This window comes from Polypterus senegalus, chromosome 16 (genome assembly GCF_016835505.1).
Source record: "Polypterus senegalus isolate Bchr_013 chromosome 16, ASM1683550v1, whole genome shotgun sequence".
Classification (NCBI taxonomy): Eukaryota; Metazoa; Chordata; class Cladistia; order Polypteriformes; family Polypteridae; genus Polypterus; species Polypterus senegalus.
The window spans coordinates 39,620,084-39,631,015 of NC_053169.1; the positions used below are offsets into that span (position 1 = coordinate 39,620,084).

Sequence of the window (10,932 nt, forward strand, 5' to 3'; positions counted from 1 at the left end):
AAGTTGTCACATAGTGCCTGCGGTTCTTCAGGTCGTTTGGTGAGCTGCATTATAAATAAATGGAATTCTGTTTGTTAATATCTTGCTCAGGAATAATGGAGTTCATGAAAATAGATTTATTTTTATTATAAGTATGGTTTTTGTATCTCTTACTTTAAGAAAAAAAGTGCAAAGAAAAGCACGGTTTGTAATGCATTAAATTTTTTAAGTAACTATATAACATATTTGGTTACTTTTTTTTGTAAATAATGAGGAATGTGACTAAGTTAATTTTAAAAGTAACACACACCAATACTGGTCCCATTTTTTTTCTTTATCTTGATATCATCTCTTGATCTACAAGTGTAAATAAACTGGTATGCCTAAGCAAATGGCAGAATTAATATGAAGTTTAACCCAGTTATTCATATAGGTCTCAGTTCTGGATGGAGTTATTTGCAGACCTCAGAGATGCAGGACACTTTAATGGAAGTCGTGAACATCAGTGCTTGCTAAGATTTTGCTTCAAGGATGTCATACAGAAGGACCTGGATGAATGCATGACTCTGTGGAACAGTCACCGGATTCGCCCTTCTACAACCGCGTCATGTCCTGGAGGAGTGCCCAATGAACTGTACTACTTACCACACAGGTAATGGATTATCATTTCCCAGTAACTTTGTTTTCTTTGTAGCTTAAATGTAAATAAATGTTATTACTCGATCCATTTCTCAATCTAGATTTGGCTCCAGAGAGTGTGGATTTAGGATTGAATGTACAGAACTGGATACTTTCCCTGAATCAAATCAGCCAATGCATTCATGTGGTGACCTGAACATGCAGGAGTACTTGGACTTTGTTATGGAGCACAGTTACCTACAGAAGCCAGAGAACTGGGAGTCTGCTTCAGAACTGTACATACATCTTAAAGAAATTGCTCAATTATAATTCTTTGTAATAATATAATATAATTCAGATGTAATAATGTACACATTAATGAAACAGTGTGTCAAGCATGCGAAGAGTAACTTGTGCTGTCCATGAATTTTAATTTTACTGGAAAAACTTCCACATCTGCCCTAAATTGTAAATAAAGGGTGAAATGAAATAAAGTGAAGTAAAAGTAAGGCAAAGTATAAAATAAATAAATGTTTAATTTTAAGTACTCTTGATTTGGCTTTATTACCAGGAAATCTCTCTTTCAGAGCTCAGGATTTGATGAAACAGTCCAAATGTAACATAATATAAACAAGAACACATTAAAACATCTTCAGTTGTAACTTAAACAATAATCAAACATGGTTTCTTCAAAATCTCAAATATAAAAAATGCAGCAGAGTTATATTACAAAATTAAATAGTAACAGTGCTAAAGTGTGTCCACCAGTGCAGATGGATGCGAGTTCTCTAGCTGTAGTGATTTATCCACATCTAGTGGACCCAATCACACCTGATTTAAAAACAGCCAAATCCTGGCGAATTCTGAATTCCAAAATCCATATGTGATTTAAACACACTGTATGAATCCAGCAGTGGTAATTTCATTGTGTTTGAACATGTGTTTGCCATTGGGAATGGTGAATCATCCAGGAACTCAATCCTCAGCAGCAGTTCCAATCCAGACGGGGAAAGTGAAGTTAGCCCAGTTGCAAACATGAAAACATCTTCCACGCAAACAGCAGCCTGACCTTCTGTAAAGAAACAGAATTGTTCATTCACATCTTGGCATATTAAGTATTATTTTTAACTACTTGTAAAATAAATAATTATGCAATCTATTTTGCAAACCTTCACAATCAAGGAGATAGTCAGCCCAGTAGCCTAATGTTTGTCCTTCTCTGAGTCTCCTGTTGCTCCCTGATGGACTGAGGTCAGGTTTGAAAAGTCCCTCAAGTTCAAGGGCAGTGACCTTCTTTTCTGAGTGGCACAGGACAGGGATCAACAAAGAAGGATGCTGCTGCAGTGCAGTCAAAAACTGAAGAGCTGAAAGACCATTTTTAAATCTAAAAAGTACAAAATACATCGTTACACTGCTATAAAGTGCTAATCACATAGTGTATGTGTATGGACAGTATGTTAAAAACATGATTACTCCAGTAATTTTCAGCATCTAAGGTAAAATGTGTTTTATTGTATTGAGTCATATTAGAGAAACTTAGTGTTGTTTCTGCATTTTCCCTTTAAACAGGAGTCAATGGGATATGTTCTTAAAGCCTTTCTGAGTTTCTGGTTTTAGATCACTTATTTTAGATGGTTTAAAGGCTCGAACAGCATGCCTGCCCCCATGAAATGAGACAGGAATCAACTAAAACATTTTTGACCCTGACTCATCACCAGAAACCCTTTTTGAAATCATATATGTTGAAAATTATTGGAACTGTCCTTCACTAATAATGCAGTAGTTGCAAGTTGCTTGTTAACAACTGAATTGCAGACTGACATGTTTGCTTTGAACATGGCAATGTAACTTACAAAAATTGTAAGACTAGGATATGATGGTACCTGTCAATTACACATGAGTTACGGTCGATAATATACCATCGGAGGTAGTCTGATACAATTGTTCCCTTTTCTTCAAGAGTAGCCACATATCTCAGACAACCGGCTGTCTGTAACATTGTGCTATATTTTAAAGTACATTCTCACAAAGCTTCGACAGAAGCAGCACGGTCAATCTAAAACACAAAAAGGGGCATATACAGTATATATAGTTCTCATAAATTTCTGTTCCATTACTTATCTAGTTTAACTCTATATCTTGTACAATCACAGAACAATAAATGCATTACTCTGTGTATGTTATCAAGGAAGTAATGATTTTCTCAAAGCACTGCCTAATAAATAAACCCTTCCCTACTATAGCATTATGCTTTTCCTACCTCTCGCAAAGCTTTCTTTATTTCTTCTTCAGTTACATCATTCACTGTTGCTTTGAATGACGGCTGGCCTGCAAGATACAGTACAAGATCTTCTGAGAGGAAATGCGGACCTGGGCCTCCATGCACAACTGATACCGCAATCATCTTTCCTGCCAAGAAGTACTCATCCTCCCTGAGAGCTATGAATGAAAATCATTCATATTTTAGAATTTTGGGTGATTTACAATTTGAACCACAATTCCAAATTGCTTTTAATGTTATTTCTACTGTTCCACACATATTTAGCAACTACTTTTGGAAACATACAAATATATTCCATAATGCATTAAAATCAAGACAACCCTAAGCATGTTGTTGCTAAATACCTCTGGAGCAGTTCAAGTAACAAAGTGTATCAGTGATGTGATATATAATTACAAGTCACACATCTTAACACTATGTAGACATACCATTTGCATTGTAGACTAAGTAAGTTGTCCTGTTGGTCCATCAAAAATTGGTCGGTCTTTAAGATGGTTCATTAGTAGAGTTAGAAACTCTCGTCTTGGACCACCTGTATCAATTCCATCCTCAAAAACACCAGCATCATCAGTAAATCTGACTAGCATATCACAGGTTTCTGAATATGTTGCACGCTTGAAGCCTCGGACTGCTCCATCCCAGACATTTGACCTTGTAATGTTGAACCGGCTAACTCTTCAATGATCAATATGATGCGACAGCTTTGCAATGATATCAGGTAGTGTAATGTTTACCTCCTCTCTAGAATTACACAAGACTGAGTTACATTTGTGAAATGTCAGACAGTACACAGTTTTCTATTTTTTGCACAACACTGATGAACAGTAAAGAGCTTCTTTCACATATTATCACAGAAGTAATTCAATCTTTTACTATTAAGTGCATAGAGAAAACCTATTGCTATTGTCAATAACTGCCAGCTTACATGGTTGCGTCTGATAAATTCCCCAAATTTACAGGAACTGGCTCTTCATCCTCTTCTTCAACACATGGTGCATAAAGGTTTGTATATTTACTGTAAAGAAATTACCATTCCTATGTTAAAGGCAACTCCACCCATTTTACACTAAAACATTCTTCTTAAGTAATTTCCAACCTAAGTAAATCCCTGAAGTATTTTTTGTAAGTTAACCATTCTACAGATATTTTAGAAACAATACGGCAGTTTATTTTTCATCTAATCTAAAACGTCTACCAAGGGAATAGTCACATTTTGTCAATTGTTTTTGCTTACCTGTAGTAAGTGGACTTAGTCACATTGTATTCAGGTAGATCCAGAGTATCCTCAGTATCAGATATTACTATCTGAAAAATAAAGTGACATGGGGAACTTAAATGTCCAACACAATATAAAACAAAACTAAAAGAAAAAAATATTATGAGGTAACATTTGGTTCAATACTTACCTGTCCAGCTTGAATCGTTGATGAATGTCTGGATGCATCTCTGAAACATGTTAAAATTACCACTTTAGTACAACAAAGTATCATGGAGTTAAAAAAGAAATTTAAAATTATGGTAAATTATAATAATCTAGATAATTTTGCTAAATTTCACAATATTCTTACATTATTTACAACTTCATATATTTAGAGCAAAAACTCAACATAAACTCAAGGGTCTGTCCCAAACATGTGATTAGATCACATTACCAGCTTACAGATTACTTACATTTGCAAATTGGTACTTACACTACATCTTCTAGTTTGTGTTTGGGTGTACTTTGGTTACAGTCTTCAAAACCTGAGGGAAAATACAGCCTATATTATTCTTCTCTTACTACATAAATACTTATCAATGTTGCCTGCTGAAACATGGCAAGTTGTTAGTATTTCTGACAGATAAACTGGCTGAACAATAATCAAAATGATTCATATGTGTTACACCAAATGCCATTTAAAATGTAAATCCTACTGTTTGTTCAAGTACAATGCAGGAATGTATTTTCAAACTCAATTACAGACATTACTAAGTAGCTAGCCTCTGTTGAACCAAAATATTGGCAAGCATTATGCACAGAACAGCTCTGGTTAAGATAATTAATACGGCCATTCAGTATATAGCTTTCCTAAATTATTTGTTTCATGTTAACTCACCATAGTGTCAGCCTGATTGAATTCAATTGTGCTCCTACTTGTAACAAAAATTTCAGAATCTGAGTCTGATTCTGAGCTAACATCCACTGCAGTTAAAGGAAACAAAATCAACACATTATTATGCATTATTATGTACAGTATGTCACAGCACTGTGAAATATGTAAAAGTGCTAAATCATCAGATCCACTAACCTCTTCTAAAGTCTTTTTCAAGGCATATAAAAAAAGATCCTGCAATATGCCTTTCCTATTTCCTTTTTATATTCTGCCAATATGAATGGCCTTTCTGTCCCAGGCACATTGACCACCTCTGAGCAATCTGGATACAAAAGTATATATGGCCCTTCATCCATGTCCTTGTTAAATGTTCTCATTTTCTGAACAGCTAGTTTCAGCAGATCAGGCGCTGCTACCAGAGGGTCTGTAAATAATGGGAGTGTTTTCCCTCTTGCAGGTTTTAAATCCCTTCCATTTGGCACCATCAATCCTATGTTTATCTAGATAAATAAAAGTAAACAGAATGAGTTTTCTGTAAATTATACATTTATAAGTTTGTTGCATAGAAAGTTAAACACCAAATGGGGTCCACTGATTAAACAGTCCCTGCAACCATTGGTTTGTATACATGACACAAACAGTTAAGCCACCTAACCTGAACTTGTCTCTGTTCTTGTTTTAGTCGTCTTTTGACCCACAGCTAAAGGACTGTCTTTCTTTTGATTTGAAGTTTCTGTAGTCCATGAACTGTTTATATGATGGGCACGGTTGTTCTTCTGGAATGAACAGAATTGAATATCAACACATTAAGGACAGAATAATTGTAATCATTTATGAACCATAAAATGTATTGATGTGTATTTAGTTCAACTACTTCCACAATATTGTTTAGTATAATTACTCGTAATATGTGACCTTTAGTTTATGACCACTACAGGTAACACTGCTTGTTAAAAGATGAGATGCAAAGGTGTGCTTCTATAAGTTTTTTTAACCAAAAAAAAAAAAAATTACATTTTCTTCACAATACTCTTAAACGGCATAAATATACAGTACACTAGGAAAATCCATTCCATTTCCTGTTGTAAAAGCCATTTGTTAGTTAGATTATAATTAGTTGATATTAGTATTTTGTTGTTAAAATGTTTGTGTATATATTAGTGCATAGTCAATGGGAGGTTCTATTATAATCCCTACAAGCTAAATTGTAAATGGAATATTCTAATTATTTCTTGTCATTCTGACTACACATTATTTCATTTTATGATCTGCCTTGCAGTTGGTAAGGCATGGAGGGCAAACAGCTTCAAACCGTACCGACATACTAAAATGAAGTCTATGTAAGTTTGCAATAGAAACGTAACAAATATAGAAAGTAACTAATTTTTAACCAGAGAAAGCTAAGACTGTAATTAGACCGAGAATACACCTTTTTTCTGTTTTTGCCTTTTATTCTGTGTAATAACTTTTTTCTAAAATGTTGTGATTTTTTTCTTTCAAATTTTCAATAAACATTGTTGAAACGAACTTTATTGGACTGAGAAATTTATTTTTGTACATGTTTGACTCATGCTGGATCCTACCTTGCCAACTGATGCTCAACCTTTGGAAACGAAAAGACGCAGCTATATGTGTACTTTGAAATGTGCTGGCAATTTCTGAATGTTGAAAATAATACGAGACCAAATCATGTTTTATTTTATTAGGTTACAACCGTTACGAAAGTTAACAGTCCCAGTGTATGTTACGGAAATAATTAAAAAAACGTAAATGACTGCATTAAGTACAACACACATATATACTGTATATCCCAACTTGCACAGAAGTTGTTTATTTGAACGGAATTCTGAATGACTCGTACAACGTCAACTGAGCAATAATAATAATAATAATAAAAGCCTAGGATAGCTGGCTTTAGAAAGCGTAAAGAGTCCACTTACCGGTACTTTGATTAACATTTCCAGGTGGTTTAGACGTCGGCTGTGCATCTGGTTCTTCCGTGCGTTGAGCCTCTTTTAGAAAGTCTAAACATGTCCCACAAGAATAACAAAAGCGGGCTAACTGGCTAAAATGGTTTCCACAAAATGAATAAAACATTGTCGCTTGATTTACCGTCACAAACTCTGTTCAATGTTCCCTCGCAAAACAGTTTGAATGACACAAAAGGTCAGCAAAAAGCACTTCCTGTGTATTGTACCTACCCTTTCCGTTTGATTTGCCGCTTGTAAATTTGTTTCGGGCCACTTGTAAAGTTATTTTCTGATCTGTTAATTTGTTTTACCGCTTGTAAATTTGTCTCGGGAGTTGTAAATTGTTCTCAGTATTGTAAAATTGTTTTCTGAAATGTTAATTTGAATTTCCTTTGTAAATTTGTCTTAATGGTTATAAATTTGTTTCGTGAAATGTAAATTTGTTTTGCCCTTCTCGGCCACCGTAAAGAGCCCACAGAATTCTGGAAAAAGGTCTCGTGGACAGAGGAGACAAAGATGAACCTGATCAGAGTGACAGCAAGAGCAAAGTGTGGTGACAAAGAGGAACTTCCCAAGATCTAAAGCAGACCACCTCATTTGTTAAACATGGTGGTGGGAATTTTATGGCTGCCACTAGTACTGGCACACTTCACTTTATTGATGATGGAACTGCTGATGGCAGTGGCACAATGAATTCTGAGGTGCATAGAAACATCTTATCTGCTCTGGTTCAAACAAATGCCTCCAAATGCATTGATGGCACTGTATCCTACAACAAGATAATAATCTCAAACATACTACTAAGGCAACACAGGAGTTTGTCAAAGCTAAAAAATCAAAAATTCTTGAATGGCCAAGCCAGTCATCTAATTCAAATCCAATTGAGCAGGACTTCCATATGCTGAAGAGAAATCTTAAGGGGACAAGCCCCTCAAAACAAGCAGGAGATGAAAATGACTGCATTAGAGGCTTGACAGAGCATCACCAGAGAAGATCCTCAGCGCCTGATGATGTCTATGAATTACAGATGTCAAGCAGTCTTTGTATGTAAGGAATATGCGACAATGTACTACATATGACTGCTTTAATAGACCTGCCATTGCTGTGTCTCAGGCAGTATGGTGTCCTGAAATGAGGGAACCATGTAGAAAAAGTGTTCTAATTTCTACATGCTGTAACCGAAATGTATGCAGATACCCTTAAATGAAAGTCTTCATATGATGGCTGGCTCATTTATAACCAAAGGGCTAGTCCTGCCTGCTGGGACTTCAGTAGCAGCCTCCTGCTGCCAGCAGTTTTGGAGTCGGGGTGTCTGCACTCTTTCATTGTGCACACCTCACTGTCCTTCCACTATATTTACACCCACCTGGCATCCACACTGGTGGCAGATTAAGTTTGGCCTGTCCAGGATGTGTTCCAATGCCTGTTGATACAGACCCTGACCCTGACCACCGTTACAATATAGTTAGACTTGGAATTATTTGTACATTAAGTTTATTTTCATTTCATCAACTTCAGTTTTCCCTGAAAGTGAACATAAACAGGTGTAGAATATGCATCAAAGTTTTGAAAGACTGTGCACAATTATGTACAAATTGTGCACAAATAATCAGTATACAACATATATAAGAAAACTGAATTCCTTTTGTTGAAGTCTGATGGTTTGCAACTTATTATAGAAGGCTTCTTAAAAATGGACTGTGCTATAATTGCTCCCCTTATAGCTTTCATAAGAGAGGCCTCGCCTTTTATTAACTGGCTTTCCAAAGCCGAAAAATTTTTTGATCTCCTAAATTTACAGTTGACTTTGGCTCTATTACTTGTACACCCTGGTCATTCATTTCCTTTTGAAGTGCAAATGTTGAGGTTGCGTTAATGCTAAGATCTTACAATTTGCTAAAAAAAAAGTTTGAGTAACTTTCTTTAGCAGGGAAACATTAAATTACTGGTCAAGGAACTGGCTGTAGATGAGATGAACTGAGGCTTTGGTCGAAAAGAGATATTCGTTTTAGAAACTTTTAAAAAAAAAAATTTTCAGATAGGTAAAACACTGAATCCAAGAAAAGTGACACATGCTCTGTTTTTTCATTTGATTTAATTATATTAAATTTTGTGTAGGTCTTTTTAGAAGAATGCATAAGCAGATTCTTTCTCTCAACAATGTGATGTCTGTCATGCTGGTAAGAATTACAATTTAATTACAAGTTTGTATTTATGTTTGTATTTTAGCTTGGTTTCCCTATCACTAGAACACTTTGATCATGTAGCATCGTGAGGCAATCCAGCTAATGTTAAAATATTGCTGGTGATGTCGGCACTACAGCACTTCAGAATCCTAGACATCTTGATGTTTCATGGACTGTGGTGTTATGTGAACGTTTAGATGGCCATCCATTGTTAACACATTTTAAGCAGTATATTTGTGACCATGAGATCTGTTGTGTATCTAGTGAAAGAAATCTGGTGTCAGTGTGCATCTGTTAAAGAAAAGAAAAGCCAAAGGTCATTCCCAAAATATAATGTTTCAGTTAAGCAGCCTTCATCAGGTGTGTAACTGGAAAAGTGAAAAAAAGCAGATACCATAAAGTGCCCTCCAAGATGTTTGGTATAATGAGACTTTTTTCCTTGATTTACTCCTTTGCTCCACACTTTATAATTGCAAACCAAATAATTCAGACGTGACTAAAGTGCACATTGCACACTTTAATTGAAGAGGATTTGCATACACTTTTTTTTCATGGTCCCCCCATTTCAGGACACCATAATGTTTGGGACATAGCAATGGTGGGTACATTTAAACAGTCATGTTTAGCGCTGTGTTGCATATCCCTGTGCATACAACAACTGCTTGAAGTCTGCAATTCATAGACATCACCCTGCGCTGAGGATCTTCTCTGATTATGCTCTGCCATGGCTCTAATGCAGCCATCTTCAGCTCCTGTTTGTTTTGGGGCTTGTCACCTTATGTTTTCTCTTTAGTATATGGAAGGTCAGCTCAGTTGCATTTAAATCAGATGACTGGTCATTCAAGAATTTTCCAGTTTTTAGCTTTGAAAATGTTTTGTGTTGCCTTAGCTGTATGTTTGGATCATTATCTTGTTGCAAGATTAGGTGCCATCCAAGGAGTTTGGATTCATTTACTGGAACTTAAACAGATAAGATGTTTCTATTCACCTTAGAATTAAATGTGCCACTGCCGTCAGCAGTTCTATCATCAGTGAAGAGAAGTGTGCCAGGACCTGTGGCAGCCATCCATGACCAAACCATAACACCCCCACCACCATGTTTAACAGATGAGGTGGTATGTTTTGTATCTTGGGCAGTTTCTTGTTCTCTCCACACTTTGCTCTTGCCATCACTCTGATGCAGGTTCATTTTTGTCTCGTCTGTCCACAAGACCTTAATCCAGAATTCTGCAGGCACTTTGAAGTCCTTTTTCACAAACTGTAATCTGGCCATCCTGCTTTAGTGGCTAAGTAGCTGTTTGCATGTTGCAGTGTGGCTTCTGTGTTTCTGTTCATGAAGTCTTGTGCCGATAGTCGTCTTTGACACACACATATCTGCCTCCTGAAGTCTGTTTCTAATCAGTTGGGCAAGTGTTTGGGGGTTTTCTTTACCAGAGTGAGGCATCTTCTGTTATCAGCAGTGGAGGTCTACTTAGGCCTACCAGTCCCTGAGCTCACCAGTGCATTCTTTCTTCTTAATAGTAATCCAGACATTTATGTAAGTAACCCTAAGGTTTTATGGATGTCTCAAATGGTGTTATTGTTGTTTTTCAGACTCAAAATGGCTTCATTGACTTTCATTGGCACAGCTCTTGTTCTCATGTTGAAAAATGGCAACTCCAGACTCCAAAGAGTAGAAGCAAGCCTGGGTATCTTATGAAGCCATGAAGCACACCTGAGGAATCGCAAACACCTGTGGTGCCAATTGTCCCAAACAATATGGTGTCCTGAAATGGTGGGATCATGTAGAAAATGTGTTGTAACTT

At 36.3% G+C, this 10,932-nt stretch overlaps 1 protein-coding gene and 1 long non-coding RNA gene across 2 annotated transcripts; both read right to left on the minus strand.

The window, feature by feature from the left end:
• Window positions 1-1,115: 1,115 nt before the first annotated feature.
• Window positions 1,116-4,694, minus strand: LOC120516975 (G2/M phase-specific E3 ubiquitin-protein ligase-like). Its single transcript, XM_039739016.1, has 7 exons — window positions 4,670-4,694; window positions 4,570-4,621; window positions 4,285-4,324; window positions 4,113-4,183; window positions 3,804-3,893; window positions 1,767-1,981; window positions 1,116-1,669 (listed from the first exon to the last, which is right to left on the minus strand). Exons 1-7 carry the CDS (start codon window positions 4,692-4,694, stop codon window positions 1,434-1,436), a joined length of 729 nt encoding a protein of 242 aa, XP_039594950.1. The 3' UTR covers window positions 1,116-1,433.
• A 136-nt stretch (window positions 4,695-4,830) lies between these two features.
• On the minus strand, window positions 4,831-5,662 carry LOC120516823. Its single transcript, XR_005630923.1, has 3 exons — window positions 5,627-5,662; window positions 5,167-5,471; window positions 4,831-5,060 (listed from the first exon to the last, which is right to left on the minus strand). It is a non-coding gene; the product is annotated as an uncharacterized LOC120516823 (long non-coding RNA).
• Window positions 5,663-10,932: the final 5,270 nt, after the last annotated feature.

Coding starts and splice junctions, on each gene's coding strand:
- LOC120516975 (XM_039739016.1), bottom strand. CDS start 4,694: ATGTTTCAGCAGGCAACATTGATAA. Junction 4,325..4,569: donor CACAAACTAGAAGATGTAGT/GTAAGTACCAAT, acceptor AACATGTTTCAG/AGATGCATCCAGACATTCAT. Junction 1,982..3,803: donor AATTTATCAGACGCAACCAT/GTAAGCTGGCAG, acceptor TGTACTTTTTAG/ATTTAAAAATGGTCTTTCAG.